This window comes from Bos indicus, chromosome 17 (genome assembly GCF_029378745.1).
Source record: "Bos indicus isolate NIAB-ARS_2022 breed Sahiwal x Tharparkar chromosome 17, NIAB-ARS_B.indTharparkar_mat_pri_1.0, whole genome shotgun sequence".
In the NCBI taxonomy this organism is placed as follows: Eukaryota; Metazoa; Chordata; class Mammalia; order Artiodactyla; family Bovidae; genus Bos; species Bos indicus.
Window position 1 is genome coordinate 51,516,575 of NC_091776.1, and position 19,892 is coordinate 51,536,466.

At 56.6% G+C, this 19,892-nt stretch overlaps 1 protein-coding gene across 2 annotated transcripts; it reads right to left on the reverse strand.

Moving 5' to 3' along the window:
- Positions 1–4,248: 4,248 nt before the first annotated feature.
- RFLNA (refilin A) lies at positions 4,249–19,378 on the reverse strand. Of its 2 annotated transcripts, XM_070769391.1 has the most exons (4): positions 18,810–18,937; positions 8,020–8,160; positions 7,545–7,654; positions 4,249–5,792 (listed from the first exon to the last, which is right to left on the reverse strand). In XM_070769391.1, exons 2-4 carry the CDS (start codon positions 8,125–8,127, stop codon positions 5,459–5,461), a joined length of 552 nt encoding a protein of 183 aa, XP_070625492.1. In that variant the 5' UTR covers positions 8,128–8,160; positions 18,810–18,937; the 3' UTR covers positions 4,249–5,458. The 2 variants fall into 2 exon arrangements, with proteins under 2 accessions (XP_070625492.1, XP_070625491.1); XM_070769390.1 differs by lacking the exon at positions 8,020–8,160 and having other exon boundaries at positions 18,810–19,378.
- Between the last annotated feature and the right edge of the window lie 514 nt (positions 19,379–19,892).

The window sequence follows — 19,892 nt, forward strand, 5'->3', positions numbered from 1 at the left end:
CCCACAGGGTCATCTCTGCCAGCCCTCTGTCTCCAGGACCTCAGAACTGACACCACCTGGCACCTCTATTCTCAGGGCCGGTAGCACAGACCCCACACCAGGATGTTGGCAGGGCACAGGGAGAACTCAGGTCCTCCTGGTGCCTGCAGAGGGTCCACCCTCTTTTCCAGGCTCAGCCCCCAAAAGGGTTCACCTGACTCCCTTCTGGTTCAGTTTTCTTACTGGTCCATCTTAAAAGGAGCCCAAAGCTGTTCGCATTAATTCTCTGGTAGAGTCTGTCTGCAGTGCAGAAGACCCCAGTTTGATCCCTGGGTTGGGAAGATACCCTGGAGGAGGATATGGGAACACACTCCAGTGTTCTTGCCTGGAGAATCCCATGGACAGAGGAGCCTGGCAGGCTGCAGTCCATGGGGTCACAAAGAGCTAGACACGACTGAGCAACTAACACTTTCATGCTGTTCCCTGACCCCCATTTTCCTGGAAAACTTTTACACACACTTCAAAACCCAGCTAGGTCGTTCCCTCCTCTAAAACCCATCATCTCTCCTGTCTTCTTGCTCCTCTGGGTCTCTGCTAATACACCACAAGCTACTGGACAGAACCCCTGGAGAGCAAGGCTCTTGCTTTTCTCTTCCTGTCTATTGTTAACCAAGCCCCCTGGTGACTGGTGAGCTGAACTGACACGTGAGGATCAGATTCAGTAGGAAATGAGAACGTGGTTTGTAAGGTGGGGGACAGTTATTTAGTGTCCTTGTGTCTCAGTGTGGCGTTGGTTAGAATGCAGATTCCTGAGCCCCACCTGGTGGATATGAATGATTCTCTGGGTTCACCGTGGGGCCTGGGAATCTGTATTCATCCAGCAGCCCAGATGTTTCTGATGCAGATGCTTTGCAGCCCTCCTGATGGCAGGGGTGGTACCCAAGGTTGGAGCTAGAACCCGATCCCTTCAGTTCCTTGTGGCCAGGACATCTCCAGTAAGGCCACAGACAGCTCTTCAGAGGAAGGCCCAGCCCACTGGCCTGAAGAGCTGCCATCCACAGGGAAGGCAGGAATGGGCTGGTCCCCAAGGCACTCAGGTTGGCTCAGGACAAGCCTTCCTGGGCCCAGGTGACTCAGACAAAATGACAACTGACCTGGAACAATCAGGGTGGCTTCCTGGAGGTGGTGGCTCTTGGGGAAGGGATGTGCTGAGTGGGAGGAACCTGTGTGGGCAAAGCATGGGAGGTGAGACCCAGCCAGGGCATTCAGGAGGCCAGGGTGGGTGGACATTGTGTGGGGGCCCTGGAATTTCTGAGACAGAACAAGCAACACCCAGTAAGATGAGGGGCTGGTTTTCTGAAATTGGAGCTCATTGACTTGCGAGGATACGAGTGCTGAGGGGAAAGCAGGCCGGGAAACTAGTGTGGGGCCAGGACAGAGACCCACTGCCTCAGGAAGGGCTCCCATCAAGGGGCCAGACCACGAACGAGACAGGCAGGAGGGAGGTGGTGTAGCCTGCGCGTATGGATGGACCGTGAGGCCAGCTGCCACTTAACGGCTGTGTGACCCTGGCCAAGCCATTTGAACCCTCTGTGCCTTGGTTTTCCCATCTGTAAAATGGGACAATGATATTGCTGGGAGGAGTAACTCAGAGCTGGGCTGTGTAGTTCTGTAGAGACACAGTTTACCAATCTGAGCAGGAGTTGGTGGGGTGAGGCCAGGGAAAAAGACATGAATGGGTTTGTTAGGAAAGGAGAGAGGGGAGGGAAAACTCCAGGTGGTCCACGGACAGTGGCTCATTTGCATATTACCGGGAAGGGGTGGGACTGACTTGATCCCTGGCAGCTGGTGGGAGCGAGCCCTTAGAAGGAAGTGTCTGTCTTCACGCTTCCTCCGGGAAGCCGGGGAAGGTTCAGCTGTGGCAGTCACACGACAGGCTGTCTGTCCATCTCACCCCTCTGGAGTTTGGCCAGGTCCCACTTCCTCATTAGAATGTCTCACCAGCTACTTCACAGGCTCCTTGGGAAGATTAAATTCAAAAAAGTGCTGACAGCAGGGTCAGGCGGTCTGCAGACAGAGAAGGCAGTCCGTGTACATGTCGGCTGCCAGGGCCGCTGTTCGCAGCATCACTAAGGGCGGGCGGGGATGAGACTGCCGCCAGGGCACCTGTCTGTAGGTGGGCGGGGGCTGCCAAGTTGGATTTGAGGCCTGTGAGTGTGATGAACCCAGAGACTGGCTGGGGAGACAGCAGAAGAAGCCTAGCAAAGCAGGTCAGGTTGGGTGTGTGGGGCCAGAGCCGGTCCTCCAACCTGGGAAGTGTTTCTGCGGCTGCGTGAGAGATGGATGCCCTCACCCGCCCCCAGGATGGTCCCAGCTTGATTCAATTGCAGCCGAAGCTTTACCAGCATGGATTCTCACTGTCCCAGCCGCCAGGGAGGTGAAATCATGTGCCCATCTTGCAGATGCTCAGAGAAGTAAAGCCAGAGACTCTTTCCGGGCACCATGCCCTTCCCATGTTGGTCTTCCCCTCCCAGGGAGCTTAGTGAGCAACCTCTGCCCCCCAAGTTTGCCCAGTGGATCTGGAGAGCATTGTGGGGAGGACAGAAGACCAAAGTGCCTTCTGCAGGCAGCACCCTGAGCCTCGGTAGTGGGGTCACCAGCCTCTAGGCTCTATTTTAGGGGTAGTAATCTCAAGGGTTGGGACAGGTCCCAGATGAGACGGGCACCGCTTTCTGCTGGTCTCGAAGTCCTCTAGGTTCTGGTAGGACACACAGCTTCTCTAGAGGAAAATTGGGGTGTGCTTGAGGGTCTTGTGGCTGCAACCCTTGCACCCCTCTTACTCCTCCCCACACGGTGGGCCTCTTGGAACCCCGGCCATACAAGGAAGCAGGCTGGAGTTCGAAGGTCAACAGGGAACATGGAAGCTGTTTGCATGGTCCAAGGAGATGGTCTTGCTTGATTCTCAGAGGCACAAGTGCTGCCCAGGTCCTTGGGGAGGTACTGAGATGGTTGGGGCAGGGGGATGAGGCCTATGGGGGTGACGTCTGTGAAAGACAAAGGCAGAAAGCAGGACCTGGCAGGGATCCAGCCTCGGTCAACCGAGAGCCAAGACGCCCGTCAGAGGGGTCCTGTTCCTGTGCTCTGTGACGAAGCCATCAGCTAACTACACGCCCCAGAAGTTGTTTCTTGAACGGCGACCCCTGGGACATCTCCAAGGTCACCAGGTTCGTTGGCACCAAAATTGAACATGTCAGGAAGCCCAACCCATTTTTCCTTCCAAGTGGGGAGATCAGAGTTGTGACTGGAAAGTAAACTCAGTTGAATTTGCCTGGTGCCAGCGATGTGACCCCAGCGCGCGTGCATGTCCGCACAAGGCCCCAGCGCTGTGTTTGCGCCCCGTCTGTCCTCCCCAAGCAGCCAAGGCCTTGAGGTTCTTTCTCTTGGTGACATGAACTTGTCCCTTGGCCCTGCCCTCCTGCCTCACCGCCCCCACTCCTTGTCAGAGACCATCCTCCTGCAAGGCTGGAGTCCCTGCAAAGACACCAAGCGTGCGTGCTCAGTCGCTTCCGTCGTGTCCGACTCTGCTACCCCATGGACTGTAGCCCACCAGGCTCCTCTGTCCATGGGATTCTCCAGGCAAGAATACTGGAGTGGGTTGCCATTTCCTTTTCCATGGGACCTTCCCAGTCTAGGTATCGAACCCGGGTCTCCTGCATTGCAGGTGAATTCTTTACCCCTGAGCCACTAGGGAAGCCCATTGCAAACACACCAGCACTCCGCTACTCAAAAGAGGGCACCATCCTAAGGCTGCTGAATGCCCTCCTCGTTCACAATCTGGGGCCCCAGAGGGCCCTCCAAGGATGCGGACCAGATGGGGAGAAGTTGTAACACGGTCAAGACCTGCTTTGAGGCAGCACAGGCCCTTTTCCAGGGATACAGCCGGCTCTGGGGGTCTGTGGGTGTTGAGGGCTGGCATACGGGGTGGCAAAGCATGGGAACATCAAATATTCAGATTGCCGGGACTTTATTTGGAATCACCTCCAGACCAAGTCCCAGCGTGGGGCTGGGCCTCTGCATTAATTTCCTAGCTCCTAGGTGGAGCTGGTGCACCCTGAAGCTGTCTATGGGGAAAGGGGTGCTAGCATAGGGCTCTGACCCTTCCGAGTGTCTTCCTGTCCCCTGTGAGCAGCCGGGAGGGACCATGGGCCGGTGAATACCACCCCCTCCCGGGGAATCCAAAGGTCTTGGAAGCACGGAAGAGGGAAACTCTTTGAATTTGCACATTTTATTAAGATAATCAGTCATTCCTTAAGTTATTTCTTTGTTAATCAGAAAGCATCTTTGTGGAGAGACCACGCACAGTCTGTATAGTTATATAAAAATACCTTGCCTCTCCTGAACGTGAGCTCCAAGTTGCCCTTCTCCCCAGCGAGGGAGCTAAAGCCCCATCTTAGGGGGGAAGCCAGGGGAATGTCGGGGGTAGCCCCCACCTAAGGGTCCAGTCTGAGGGCATCTCTGTGGCCACGTTGGGGAGCTTTTGGGTCACTGGTGCCGAGCAGCCCCAGGTCGTGGCCCCGGCCCCCACGTGTCCTGGCTCTTCCCAGGAGCATGGGGGTCTCATGTCTTCCTCCCTGACCTTGCACGTGTGCAGTGAGCCCTACAGCACGGCCATTGCCGAGTCATCACTGTAGGAGGGGAAGGCCTGAGCAAGGGCAGCCGGGCCCCACAGAATCTAAGCTGACGGCTGGCAGGTGGTGGTGGTCATCTCCAAGAGCTTAGACGCCTCCCCTTGGCACCTGGCTCGAGGGCTCTGATGTTCCCAAGTCCTGGTCCTGAAGGCGTCGGTGGACAGAGGTTAGCAGGCTGCCCTGCGGGTGAGGCTCTGGACACGGAGCTGAAAGGCTGCGGTGCAGACGGGCTGGGCCCTCCATCCTCTGCCCTGGGGCACGGGCATCGGGACAGTGTGGGCAGGGCTCCTCCCTGCAGCTCCCCAAACACAGCCCACTCTGGCCCTGGCATTGGCATCCAGCTCCTGGCCCACCATCCGCCGGAGTTTGCCGGGCTATGGCTCTGGGCATTAAGCTGCATGCATTTGAAAGGCTCGCTTTGGAAACAGCCTCCTCCAGGGCTGCCGGGTTTCTGAATGGCCCCCTTCTTTCCTCCCATGCGGCCAAGGCTGGGATGCCTCCATCCTGCCGATGCTCAGGGTGTCCCCGCCTCAGGAGCAGCCAAGGACACGTGCCTTCTTCTCTCCATTGCCGCCTATCTACCTGCCCCCGCCCCCTGCTCCTCCGAGAGCCAGGCCCAAGTTGCCTTCCCAAATAGGTGCTGATAAAATAGATGTGTCTATTGGGTGAGCCCCAGCGGCCAGGGTAAACACAGCCCAGGGTCCTTCCCAATAGCGGAGTCCATCCTCCGGCTGCCCCAGGGATGACCCTGGTTCCCGCCAACGGCACCGCCACCCGGGCCGGGCTGTGGGTCAGAGCGGCGTGGGGCCCAGGAGACCGGGCCCGGGGCGCGGGCACAGCTGCAGCTGCACACTGGCCGTGAACCAGCAGCGGGGCCGGCCCAGGCTGAGGTGCAGGGTGGTGCGGAAGGAGTTGCTGGCACACTTGGGGAAGATGATGGTGGTGCTGCGGAAGCGCAGGGCGCGAGGGCGCGGCTCCAGGGTCAGCTGGCTGCGGTAGTTGCGCCAAGTGCAGTTGGGGGCGGCCACGATCGTCTCGCTGTAGGCCGTGACCGTGGGCACCGGCGCATAGAAGACCTTGTCCCGGAAGTGCTTCTCCGATGCATACTTGACCTCAGAATTGCAGCTGGTGGAGGGGAGGACAGGGGTGAGCTCAGGACCGGGCAGTCAGGTCATGATCAGAGGGCAAGGTGGACATTGAGCATCCTGGGCTCTTGCAAAATGTCAAGGTCAAAAGGACAAAGAAGGAACCCTGCCGACTCGGAGAAGACTCAAGAAACGGGCCAACTACATGCCACATGTAGTTGGCGGGATCCTGGACTGGGATTAAAAATAGGCTATAAAAGGACATTTGGGGACAATGGGCGGAATTGGACTAGGCAGTGGTCGTGTTTTTAGCTTTAGCTGGTCCGATTTTGGCAAGCGGACCGTCATTATGTGAGAGGATGTCCCTGTTCTCAGAAAGGACACCAGCCAGAGTTATTTAGAGGTTCGAGGTCAAGATGTCGTCATCCTCCTCTCAAACAGGTCAGAAAAAATGTTTTGTTTATGTAGAATGAGTGAGAGCATGTGGCTGTTCAAGCCAACGGGGCAATATAGAAACAACAAGGAATCAGTTCAACCAGGGTCCCCTATACTCTTCCTGCAACTTTCTTTACGTTTGAAATTTTATCAAAATAAGTTCCCCCAGAGTAGCGTCGGCTCCTCCAGATGAGTGAGCCCCTTGCGCTGCCCTGGGCTTAGTCACTCAGTAGTGTCTGACTCTTTGCGACCCCATAGACTGTATAGCCCACCAGGCTCCTCTGTCCATGGGATTCTCCAAGGAAGAATACTGGAGTGGGTTGCCATGCCCTCCTCCAGGGGTGACCCCCTCATGAGTGGCCAGCTGCTCAGCACCCCCCAGCTCTGCTCCCAGATCATCACACTGGAAGGTAAAGCTGTGGGGAGCAGGGGCTTCACCTGTCTGTCTCCTTCCCCACTGGATCCCACGGGTGATCCATGGGGGGATGGAAGCAGACTCCCAAGAGCCCAGGCAGCCCGCAACCACCCTGGCAGGGGCCTCTGATAATAAAAACTAAAAAGGATAACTTTTCGGGCAGAAAATTCTTTAAAGTAGACCCATTTGTCTCCTGGAAACATATCTAGAGCTGGAGGAGCAGGAGGCAGAGGATCCCACATCCCTGGCCAGGCTAGAGTGATGTGAACAAATCCATCTGAGCATGCCATGGATATGGGGGCCAGACCCACGGACCTCAGACTGCACCTTCTGGAAGCCTGAGCCCCAGAAGCCCTCTCAGGAGGGCAGATGGCTGGAGAAGAGCACCTGAGGGGGTGGGGTTGTCATTCAGTCGTATCTGGCTCTTTGTGACCCCACGGGCTGCAGCACACCAGGCTTCCCTGTCCTTCACTATCTCCCAGAGTTTGCTCAAGCTCGTGTCCATAGAGTCGGTGATGCCATCCAACCATCTCATCCTCTGTCGCCCCCTTCTCCTGCTCTCAGTCTTTCCCAGCATCAAGGTCTTTGGTCACCTTGGCTCAGCAGTGCAGGTGCCACTTGAGATACCCTGTGATGGGAGGGCACCTAATACACTTCCAGGCAATGGCTCCTTGGGGGATAAAGGGGAAAATTTTAAATAACAATCAGCCAGGTTGGAGGTGAAGTCAGTGTGGAAATGGCCAAATGTGGGCCTGGGACGGTGAGGTGGAGGGTGTAGACAGTAAAGGCCGCAGAGTCTCTCCAAATCACAGCCATGCCTCCTCGGGGAGCATCACTCAGAAAGGCTGCCTAGAGCAAGGGGAACCTGCAGAGACCCCCAGCCTGGCCCCCCACCCATCCCACCCCCACCCCACCCCTACCCAGCCCAGCAGCCCCACTCACCGGATCTCTGGTGTGGGTTCTGGGTTCACCTCAATGCTCTCCCCAAAGAACACAGGCAGCATCCGGGGCCTCATCTCTCGTGCTGGGGTGCTTGGTGGGTGGGCAGGGGGCTGTGGGGAGAGCCAGGGACGCAGGGTCACGTGAGCAGCCCTTCAGCACTACGGCCTCAGCTCCCTGATGGACACAAGAGGAGCTCCCCACACCCTTCCAGTCCTGGCTTTTCTGGAAGGCTGCTTCTGCGGGGTCCATCAGGAAGCCCACCCCAGAGTCCCTCTATGGAATCCAAGCACTCTGATGCCCACTCACCCACTGGCCTGCCCCCCGCCACCAACCACCTGGTTCTCAGGCATCACTATAAGGGGACGTGGTCATGGCCTCTTTCTACAGTGCCCAGCCCACCTGAGCCCCAAGAGCCAGGCTCGGAGCCCTGTAGAACTGAGAACCCTCTCAAGGAGCCCCTGAGCCCAAGCCTCACGAGCTGCCCCCCGGGATGACACTGCAGGACGGAGCTCTGCGATGGGCTGAAAACCACGCTCATCAAGGCAAGAGTTTCCTTCTTGGTACATGGCTGTGGGTCCCTCATTCAAATCCTTCGCCAGGTCCTCTTTGACCTCACCTGGATGAGGGATCACAGCAGTGGACACTCTTAGAGCGTGAACTGCACCAGGCACTGCTCTGAGGCCCCCGTGGATCCATTCATTCACTCACGGGACGGAGCTATTACTCGTATCCCTGTTGTATAGACGCTAAAACTGAAGCCCAGAGTGGCCAAGTAACTTGCCTGAGGCCACACAGCTAGGAAGGGGCAGAGCTGATGGTCTAGCTGCAGAGCCTGTGCCCTCGCCCACATTCCCCCACTGCCTCTCAATGCCCACAAGACTGGCGCTGTAGCCCCAAGACCTGACCTGTCACCCCCATGCTCAGAGCAAGCTTGCCCTCGTGCACAGGATCACAGAGCTTCCCATCCAGGCCCATATTCCGCTAGCCTTGGCCACGCCCCAGGCTGCCTCTGCGCCTTGGCTTATGTTCTCGGTACTGGGAACGTCCTTTCCTTTCTCTCTGACTTGGTCTAAGGCGACAACTCAGAAACCAGCTTCCTGTCTTCCCGAACATCCTCTGTGGGGTCCCTGGAGCTCCCACCTGCTCGTCTCCATTGCTGCGACCCCTTTGTGTGTCTGTCACCCCCAGACCACGAGCTCCTTAAGATTCAGGACCAGAGGACCACTCTATCCCCAGTGCCTGGTGCCTTTCAGACCCCGTGCTGTCCAAAGGCAGGACCTCACACGTGCAAAGCAGCACCCTGCTCCCCCACACACTTGTGAGCCCCTGAGCCAGCCCCATGCCTGTCTTTTAATCTGCTTATCTGCCTGTGGTCACCAAAGCCACCTCCTCAGCTGATCACAGTGTCCCCAGAACACAGGGCAATGAAGGACCACAGGAAGAAAATACCCAAGACTTGGACAAACAAGGGGTTCCCCACAGGTCTCCAGCAGCTGTCCTCAGGGTGGTCCCATCTCTCCTTTGCTGGGCGTGGCAGGTAGAATAATGTCTCCCAAAATGTGAGGTCCTATTGCCCAGTTCCCGGGAATGTGCAACCTTACAAGGCAAAAAGGCACTTTGTAGGTGTGATTAAGGATCTTGAGATGGGAAGACTGTCATGGAGTATCCAGTGTCCACCCCACCCCCCATCGTCACAAGGGTCCTTATAAGTGAAAGAGGGAGGGAGCGGGTCAGAGTCAGAAAGATTGAGGCCATTACCCTGCTGTCTTAAGGATGGAGGATGGGACCACCAGCCAAGGAACATGGGCAGCCCCTAGAAAGTGGGAAAGGCAAGGATTCCCCCCTAGAGTGTTTGGAAAGAATGCATGGGTGTGTGCTCAGTCACTTCAGTTGTGTCTGACTCTATGCGACCCTATAGACTGTAGCCTGCCAGACTCCTCTGTCAATGGGGATTCTCCAAGCAAGGATACTGGAGTGGGTTGCCATGCCCTCCTCCAGGGGATCTTCCCAACCCAGGGCTCGAATCTGCATCTCTTATGTCTCCTGCACTGGCAGGCAGGTTCTTTACCACTAGCGCCAGCTGGGAAGCCCCCAGAAAGGATGCCTTGCCCAAATCCTTGCTTTCATTAATAGCCTGTGAGACCCATTTTAGACGGCTGCCCTTTGGAGCTGTACGGTATTCTTTACGTTTATTTTGATTTCACTTGTTTGTTTTTGACTGTGCTGGGTCTTTCTCAGCACACATGCTCTTCGCTGTGGCACTCAGTCTGCTCTAGTTGTGGCGCGTGGGCTTGGTTGCCTGGCGGCATGTGGGATCTTAGTTCCCTGACCAAGGATAGAATGCACGTCCCCCGCACTGGTAGGCGGATTCTTACCCACTGGACCACCAGGGAAATCCCTGGAGCTGTAAGGTATCGAGTCCGAGTTGTTTTAAGCCACTCTGTGTGTAGCCATTTGTTAGAGCAGCGACAGGGGGCTCATACATCATGTGACCTGGCAAGCAACTCCCCACTCGGGGTTGCAGCCTCCTGGTCCCCAAAGTGGGGTGACAGGAGCACCTGCCTCACAGGCCGTAGTGAGGACTGCAGGATTCAAAGTGTGTAAATGAGTGGGACTGTGCCTGGCACTGAGCAAGCTCCATGTAAGTGTGGGCTTGTATTCTGAATGCTTTTCATAAAGGGTCAAGAGACAGGGGTGGGGGTTCCTCTCCAGAGAGAGGTCAGTCCACACCCCCTTTTTAAGCTTGAGACAACCCTGCTCTGACCTGCCAGAAGCAAGCACGCATCATTCAGGAGATTTAAGTTTAAAAGTAAAATAGTGATGGGAATTCCCAGGTGGTCCAGTGGTTAAGATTCCACACTCACTGCCGAGGGCCGAGTTCAATCCCTGGTCGGGGAACGAAGATCCCACAAGATATGCAGCACAGTCAAAATGTTAAAGAAAGAAAGAAAAAGTGACAAGATTTTGGAACTTCTGGTGTTCTCCATGGCTCTGTGAACTCAGCACTGACCTCAGCTATAAAACTCCATGACTTGGTGTTCGTAAAAACCATGCTCTCTCCCTGCAAGACTCTCTAAAGTACGAAAGTGAGCATGTTAGTCGCTCATTCGTTTCTGACTCTTTGCGACCCTGTGGACTGTAGCCCACCAGGCTCCTCTGTTCATGGGATTCTCCGGGCAAGAATACTAGAGTGGTGAGCCATTCCCTACCTGAAGTATGGCACTCCCCCAAATGTGTGCAGTGGTTTGCTGAGCACCTACTGTGTGCTGAACACCTACTGTGCACCAGATCCTGTGTGGGTTGGATGAATCACAGTGCCTCCCAGGATTCGTCTTGTGGACACAGAAGAGGAGAGAGGATGATGCAGGCATGCAAGGGGCTGTGGATGTGGGTGCTAAGGTTTTCGGTGGCATCTCTAGGTGGAAGGGTAGAGGGAGGAAGGGGTAGCCTGCTACTGGTTTTCATCACCCACCCCCACCCCACCCCCACGAAAGAACAGTTCCTAAGCTCAGAAGCAGGGAGTAATTCTTTGGGAGGTAATGAAGAACCAGGTACCACCATCCCTCTCAGTTTCACTCAAGCCTCCTGATGAGAGCCAAGTGCATGTTTGGGGCCCTATTCTGGCCAGATTTCACTCCCCGACTGGCTGCCAGCAGAGGGGACTAGGCTGACTTCACATCATTGTCCCAAGGGCCCTGGTGAAAAACAGCTAAAATTCGTCCCACCCGGGAGTGCCATACAAGAGCTGGGGGAAGCTACTGAAAACCCAGACAGAGGCTGGCATCCAGGGACCTGGGCCATAGGACAGCTGAAGGCCACCCTCGCAGGGCTCCAGGGACCCGTGCAGCTCCTAGGTGCCCCACAGCTGCCTGCCTGGCCCCAGAAGCTCGGGGCTCAGTCTTGCAGCTACAGTGGCGGGCCAGGAAGGCAAGCCGCAGACCCTGTAAAAGCAGCTCACCCAATTCCCCACCTCCAGCCCCTGGACACCCCCATGGGAGCCACCAGGGTGAGGGCGGGCTGTGGAAAGGGTTGGGGCACACGGGCCCAAGGGACCACTTCTGTTGCTGCACCTGCTCGCCTGGCCCAGGCCACGTGGAGCGAAGAACACTCCCAGGCACCCTGCTCCCCTCACCACTCCCCAACCCGGGGGCAGCCATAGGCCAGCTTGTTTCCCTAAAGGCCCAGGTGCTTGCTCCACTATGAAGAGGACCCACTGAGAGACACCTGCGCTCAGGGAACCTGCTCACCATGCCTCAGTTTGTCCATCTGTACAATGGGATTATGCCATTTGTGAAGCCCACAGTCCTGGGTGCCCAGGTGTAGGCTGGCTAGTGTCCTCGGGGCCCCTTGAAGCCCTGAGGGGCAGGGCCAGAGGAAAAGCAGCTGAGTCTCTGGGGCAGAGGAGTGGAGAGGCTGAAGGCTGGATCCTCATCTCCCAGACACCACGCCCTCCACCCTAGGATGGTAACACAGTTGGACCAGCCCTCAAATCCTTCTGGGGACCAGAAGAGCCCCGTTCTGGCCTGGGGAGGGGGCTGGCCTGGCTCCCTGGTCTCCTGGGCAGGCAGGGCATCTGCATGGGGACCAGGGAGGACTTCAGAGAAAGCAGGACCCAGAGAGCAGTGAGTCGCGGCTGCCCTCTGCCCACCAGGCCCCACCCGCCTTGCCCCGTGATTCATGTGTGAGGATAAATACTGGAAGTAAAAATACACATGGGCGTCTGGAGCGCTCCCTGTCTCTGGCTGCTGTACACAGCACAGCCCACAGGACAGCAATGAAAGATAAGCGCTGCTGGGCTGTGAGAGCTCCGTGCCGTGTGGTGACAGCCCAGCCTGACCGGGGGTCCCAGCCTGGCTGGCAGGGACAGCTAGGGACAGCAGAGGGGCATTTGTCCCCAGCCTGGGTGACCCACAGTGGTCCCTCACCTGCCACTGCATGGAAGGTGGCTAGAGCCACGTGTGTCCCACGAAACTTTCTGCTCAGTCAGGGGGTATCAAGCCCCCATCAGTGGAGAGTGAGTGGCAGGAGCAAGGGTCCAGGGAGACCCCACACTGGCGTGGGGGCAGGGCATCCTCATCAAAGCCATGGGGAACCTTTGTGAGGGCTGAAATGGACCTTCTCAAGGCTGCTGACCTAACTGGTGGCCATGGTTTCTACTGCAATCAGAATTAAACTGATGATCTTCAGCATGTTTGGGGAGTTGAGACCAAAAGCTCCCATGGTGGGCTAAAGTGGACGTTAGCCTTCACCCATGAGGAAAGCGATTCAAGAAGGGGTTATTTATGCCCCAAGAATCCTCATCCTTTTTATGAAAGGCCTTGGGGATTGGTGGTCAATTCTGGGCTGCAGCGCGGGCAGGCAGCTCCCAAAGGCTAGGTGCCCAACATGGAACAACAGAGGAGGTGAGCGGGGCCAGGCTGGGGGGCCAAGGGGACCCCAAATGGTCCAGGGGCTGACACTCAGAGAGTGAACCTGAGCAAAGCCATAGACCACAGGTCGGAGGCGGGGCTGAAGGACAGGCCTACTCCCCAAGACAAGTGACCAAAGAGGCCCAAGCCACAGAAGGGTGCTGGGTTGGCTTGTGACCCCCATAAAGGTATATGTGTGTGTGTGTGAGTCACTCAGTCCTGTCCGACTCTCAGCGACCCCATGGACTGTATGTAGCCCACCAGGCTCCTCTGTCCATGGAATTCTCCAGGCAAGAATATTGGAGTGGGTTGCCATTCCCTTCTCGAGAAGATCTTCCCAACCCAGGAATTGAACCCTGGTCTCCTGCATTGCAGGCAGATTGTTTATCTGAGCCACCAGGGAAGCTCCCACAAAAGTATGTTCACATCTTACTTGCTGGGACCTGGGGGTGTGACCCTCCTTGGAAATAGGGTCTTTAAGTAAGGAAGATCAAGTTAAGATGAGGTCCCACTGGGTGGGGGTGGGGCCTGATTCAATACGGCTGGGGTACTTATAAAAAGAGGGAGCTTTGGACATGGGATATACAGAGGGAAGAAGGTCACATGGGGATGGGGGCGTGTGTCTACAAGCCGAGGCACACCGAGGCTGGCGGGCACCACCAGAAGCTGGGACAGGCGCACGGATGGGTTCTTCCCTAGAACCTCTGGACGGACGGTGGACCTGCTGACACCTGGGTCTCAGACTTGTGGCCTCTTTGTACTAATATCCCTCCCCTGACAGGAAGGCCAGGAGTCCCAAGGGCGAAAAGGACAGACCCATCTCCGGGTGCCCCTCCACCGGGTGCCACTTTCCCAGGATGGTGGCTCCTGATCGCTCCCTCACCCCAGAGCAGGGCGAGGGCCTATTTGTCTTCTTTTCACACTAAGGCTCCAGGCGGAGCTTCTCAGACAGGTGAGCCTTTCACAGAGAAGCGGGGCTGTCAGAGAGGTCGCTGGGTTTCCGCTGGAGGCCGCTGTGTCCAGGATTAAGCAGATGGGGGCTGAAAGGAGCCGCCAGGGTTTCTGGCTCCTCACAGCCTTTCTTCCTTCACACAGGCTCCTCCCCCCGTGGCCTGACACAACTGGTTCTCTTCCCCGACCCTGCTCAGGCAACTGTGCTGGTCAGGGACACACCTGTGGGCCTGCTAGGGGGCCAGGAGGCTGACCTTGTCTTCACAATCTGCCATACACCTAACCTTCCACTTTTCTCTTCATTTGTCCATCCACTTGTCTGTCCGTCCCATTCATCCATCTATCCATCCACCCATCCATGCGCATGTCCATCCATCCATCTATTATCCACTGTCCATTTATCCACCCATCTGTCCATTTATCCATTCATCCATCCATTTGTCCATCCAGCCTTCTCTCCACATATGCATTCATCTGCCCATCCTCCCATCTGTCCATCCATCCATCCATTCATTTGTCCATACATCCTTCCCAATCCTGGGCCCTAACTGCCTAATTCCTAACTCCCTTCCCTCTCTGCCCTCATCCTTGGTTTCATCAACACAGACTAGAAACAGAGAAATGAGAAAATCCAAGCATCCTGGGGTGGAGGACTCTGGGGGACACAGACAAGATCTTAAGACGTGGCTGTGACCAAGATTTCCAAGAGCTGGGCGGCAGCCCCAAGAAATTTTCAAGGATGGGGCAAAGACAGCCCACTCCCCATCACTAATTCTACCTGGATCTGGCCCCAAGGGGTGCCCTCAGAATCCAGATCCAGGAAACCAGCACCTCATCCTTCGGGAAATTCTCCAGCAGGCCACTCAGGCATACACTCGATGTATAAACAGACCCCTGGAGATGAGATGGGGGTGACGGGACCCAGAACACTGGCTGCTGGAGAATCCACATCCATATCTGAGGGGTAACAGCTCAGACCACCACCTCTGATCACAGTAGGGCGAGCCCTTCATCTGCCACAGGTGGTAAGCTCTCATCTCCCCCACCCCATGGTGGCTGTCCTCTCCAGTGGGCACCCAGAGATCATGACTTGAGATCCCAATGCCATCTGCACTCCCCCTAAGGGCAGTAAAGAGGGACAGGGCTAGTTGCCCGAATTGTCCAGGTTAACTTGGAGGGGTGGGTGTCTGCCAAACACACTCACTCAGCCCTCCTGGCAACATAAGCCTCTCCCCAACGATGCCCCCAAAGTCCCCCAGCTCCTTCCAGGCAGGACAGGGAGCTGGGGAGGAAGTACACGGGAGCTGGCGGTCCAGGGCCTGGGAGCTTGAAGGTGGTACAGACGGCTTCTGTCCTGTTCCTGGCTGTATCCCTCAGCGGGCCTGGCTTAAATATTCGAAGGATGAATGCAGCTGACAGGCAGAGCCTGGCTGGCTCGGCAGGCGGCCTTGACTGGCCCGGTGTCCTGCAGCTGAGCGGGGCCCCACCGCATGGAGATAAGACCTCTTTCCACCCTCAACAGAGCCTGTTCCACACGGGCCCCTCTCAGTCAAGTCTCTGATTTGGGTTTCTAAATTTGGGTTTCTAAATAGTCTGGGAACTCATGAGGCTCTCAAAAAATGAAAATAAAACAGCCACAAGTCCCTTTTTAAAAGACCAAATGGAATTTTACTTTCTGGCCTCAGCTGGGTGTACAAGTCCCTGTAATGGCCTTGGCTGGCCTCACTGCGGCAACTCCACCATGCCAGCTTGCTTCTGCCTCAGGGCCTTTGCACTGGCCATTCCCTTGGACTGACACACGTTTCAGGCCTATGACCATGAGGGCCACTCTCATTTTTCTGGTTTCCATTAACTGTCACTTTCCTGACCACCCTGTCCACTCGCACCCACCTCTTTAAGGGCACTTAACAGTCCGTCTAGCGTTGTATCACGTATTTAAGTTGGTGACTGTCTCTCCCACTAGAATGCCAGTTTCATGGTGGCAGGGACCACCTTTGAACATCTTGTTCACCACTGTGTCACCCACGAGCCCCAAAACGGCATGACGTACAGTAGGTGCTCAGTAAGCATTGATGGAATGATTCCCAGATCTTCCTTTGGCTTGAGAATTACTAGAAACATTACCACCTTTGCTTCAAAAAGTGGGCAAGAAAAAAGAAAAAAACCTATGGTCAAGATAGGGTGGGGGTCGGGGGTTCACTCACACCCAGCCTGGTCCCCAGCGCCTTTTAGGTCTTGGGGGGCAGTGTTGCAGCCAGCCAGTTACCCTACATCCATGGAGTACTGTCCAGAAGGTAAGTTTAACTTATTCACAAAAAAGTAGGGGGAGAGGGGACCTCTTTGTAGAGGGTGAGCAAATTTAACATGCACGTCCAGCATAATAAATACGGTGACAAGCCTGTGAGGACCTCAGTGACCTGGGGGTGGGGACAGAACTGCAGCTCACCCCGCCCCCGTCCACCCGCTGGGGCGTGTGGCACCAATGTTGACCGGGAGGGCAGTGCCAGGAACAGGGTGTCAGAACAGAGGTGTCTACACCAGGCTGAACCCCTGGCCCCCCCGGGGTGCCAAAGCAAACCCGGCCCTGCGTGCAGCCAGCCTCTTCCTGGGCATTTGAAACCATCAGCTCCAAAACGCAGGAGAACTTTCTGTCCATTTGTGCAAGATTGGCAGCTGGTATTTTTGCCTACATCTGCTCCCGGGAAGCATTCTCAGTGCGTGTGTGTGTGCGTGCTAAGTCACTTCAGTCGTGTCTGACTCTTTGTGACCCTGTGGACTGTAGCCCACCAGGCTCCTCTGTCCCTGGGATTCTCCAGGCAAGTATACCAGAGTGGGTTGCCATTTCCTCCTCCAAGGGATCTTCCCAACCCAGGGATCAAACCCACATCTCTTATGTCTCCTGTATTGGCAGGCAGGTTCTTTACCACTGGCGCCATCTGGGAAGCCCCCCAGTCAACTATACTTCAATAAAAAATTAAACAAAAAATAAAGTATGTTTAAAAAAATTTTTTTAATAAAATTTTAAAACCCACGCAGATAGTTAATTAGCCACACAATGAAAAGTAGGATAATGCAAGGTTTAAGCGTACATACTCTGAAGCCCAATTTCCTGGGTTCTAATCCAGCAAAGTCACTGACCTCTCTGTGCCTCAGTCTCCCCCTCTGGAAAATGGATCTAACAAGAGCACCTACATACGTCATAGGGATATCATGAAAATGAAATGAGTTGGCAGAAGTAAAGAGCTTTAGGACAGTTCTTAGCACATGGGAAGGCTGTCTAAGTGCAGATGTCATTACCTGTGCACACAAACCCCCAGGTCTTGCCCTCAAGCCAAATTAAAAAGATTAGAGACACAGCTCAGTTCCATATCTGGCATCTAGTTAGCAAGGAGAGGGAAAAATAAAATCAACCAGGACAGCCAAGACAAGTAAGCTGGGTGCTCTGTTCCTGTGGCTGCCCCTGGCTGGCAGGAAAAGCATCCAGAAAACCTTCTACAAGGCAAATTCTGCGTGACCCAAAGAATAAAGGGGAAGCCTGGTTCTCCGCCCCTATCCTCCAAACCCCACTGTGTGGGACACCAGAGGAACTGAGTCCCATCGCGAGCAGCCCAAAAAACCCCCATTCAACAGTGCCAAGTCTGAGACACTTGTGCAGGAAAGTTGGCGCGTTCCGATAACAGGATCAGTTTCACTGCCAACAGCTGGGGTCACACCTATCGATCCCTGGAAGTCCTGAACGCCTCTCCCACCCCCTCACCCACAAAGAGAGAGCAAAGTTCAAATTCAACACGTAATTTCGGTCTAAGACAGGGGTTTCCCAAACTTTGATGCGCTGGGATTGCCTGGGGAGGTTTTAAAAAATCCTGATGTCCAGTTTGCAGCCTCTAATAAATCAAATGAGAATGTCTGGAAGTACAAGGTGGGTATGGGAATTTTTTTTTTTTAATCTCCCAGAGATTCCCATGCGCTCTCAAGTTTGGGCCACACCGGAGCAGAGAACCAGGGAGACACCAGTGACATTCCTGTCTGTAGGCAGGAGGCGGGATAACCATTCCTTTCGGTTCTGGGGAGATTTTCCAATGAGCAGGATGCATTTACTGCCTTGTGAGGGACCAAGCACTGCCAGGGGCCCCAGGAAGTGGTGCCAGGCTGGAGTCCTGCTAGTACCCCCGTTAAAGCGTGCAGAGAGCTGCAAGAATGGGGAGATGCCACTGGGCCTGGGAGCAGCCTCCGGATCTCAGTTTATCATTCCTCAAATTAGAAGGCACCCGATCCCGCCCGCTTGGCTCCCGCCTGCCGCGGAAGGGGTGGTGTGGGGGGAACCCGGTCTCAGCCCAGCCACCAAGCGGGGAGACCCTGGCAGTCCACCTAAAGGTCCCACCGCCTCTGGCAAGAGGTAAAACTCTTGCGCCTCCGGACCTGGGGTTCCAGCCTTCCCCAGGCACCGCCTCAACTCCACGTCAACATCCCTCAAAATCCCGAGGAGGAAGGGTTCCTGTCTGGGTTTGGTTAAAAAAAAAAAAAAAAGGCTTTCACGTTGGCAGCACAAGGGGAACAGTAAACAGGGAACCTGGGTCCATTGCTGCAGCCTGGGGTTCCAGCTCACCTCTGGGAAGACAACCTCTTTGAGAATTTCAGATGGTCCTCACCCTCTGTTCTTTTACTGCTGACAGTAAGACTCCCTAGAGAGGTCGGCAGCCAGGGAGAGGTCTGCAGGGATCAGGCTGGCCCACCCCCACCTAGGCGCCTCGATCCCCACCTGGGGAGCATGGCTGTCACTTGGGACACCTTCTAGGCTGGGGGGATGCCGGGATGAACCCAGGCCCGGCTCCTGAAGTACCCCGTCTCCTTGGGGGGTGAGGGGGGCGGGCACTGCCCCCCTTTCTGCCCGAAGGTGCGTGCTTACCGCTCTGGCCTCGCCGGGTCCGGGGGCCTCAGAGGAGGCGCCGGCGCCCCCAGCGCGGGCGTCGAGGATGCCAGGCGCCAACGAGTAGAAGGGCGGGCTGGGGCTGGGGCTGGGGGGTAGCCCGGAGTCGGGGCTGTCCAGCACGCCCTCCCGGCTCTTCTCCTTGAGGCTCTCCTCCATGCCCTGCAGATGCAGGTGGCCCACCATGTCTGGGGGGCGCGGGGCGCAGGCCCCCGGCTCCTCGAGGGGCTCCTCCACCGCGCTCCGGGGCCCGGGGCGGGCGGGCGGCGGCGGCGGGGCGAGGGCTGCGCGCGCCCGGGACCTGCAGGCAGAGCCGAGAGGCGGCGCGTCAGGCCCCGGGGCTCCCAGAGCCCCCGGGTTCCCCGACCGGCCGGGCCGTGCGCGCCGCGTCCAGGAGGGGCCGGCGGTCGGGCGCTCGGCTCTGCGCGCTCGGGGCGGCCGCCGCGGCGCTGCCACGCCGGGCCTGCAGCCCGCCCGCCGCCGCTGGCCGCGCTCCAGCCACGCCGGCCCGGCCTCGTCTCTGCGCTCCACCGCCCGCGGCCCGGCCCAGCCCGAGGCGCACGCCGCCGCGAGGCCCTCTCCGCACCTTCCCGGCCGCGCCTCCTTTTCTAGGCGCCTCCTCCTCCCTCCTCTCTCCTCCTCCCGGCCCACCCCACCTCCGGCCTCCTCCGCGGTGGGCAACCGCCCCGGCCGGCGCCTCCACCAGCCCGCGCCCGGGGGACAGCACAGCTCGACGTTATGTGTGTTTTAGTCGCTCAGTCGTGTCTGACTTTTTGCGACCCCATGGACTATAGCCAGCCGGGCTTCTCTGTCCATGGGGATTCTCCAGGCAAGAATACTGGAGTGGGTTGCCATCCCAGCTCCAGCAGATCTTCCCAACCCAGGGATTGAACTCGGGTCTGCTGCATTGCAGGTAGATTCTTTACCATCTGAGCTACCTGAGAAGCCCTACAAGCCTCTGGAATAAACACCCCAGTGGCAGCACTAGGGGGTGATTCATGGGGTCCTCAAGCCATCCTAAGCAACAGCTGTAGTAGTAGTCGTGTCTGATGTGACCATTCG

Bases quoted from the DNA above. Each gene is read 5' to 3' on its own strand.
- RFLNA (XM_070769390.1), bottom strand. From the start codon at position 19,016: ATGGTGGGCCACCTGCATCTGCAGGGCATGGAGGAGAGCCTCAAGGAG. The intron at 7,655-18,809 runs GTAAGCACGCAC...CTCTCCCCACAG, and splicing joins GACCCGGCGAGGCCAGAGCG to CCCCCTGCCCACCCACCAAG. The intron at 5,793-7,544 runs GTGAGTGGGGCT...CCCCTCCACCAG, and splicing joins GAACCCACACCAGAGATCCG to CTGCAATTCTGAGGTCAAGT.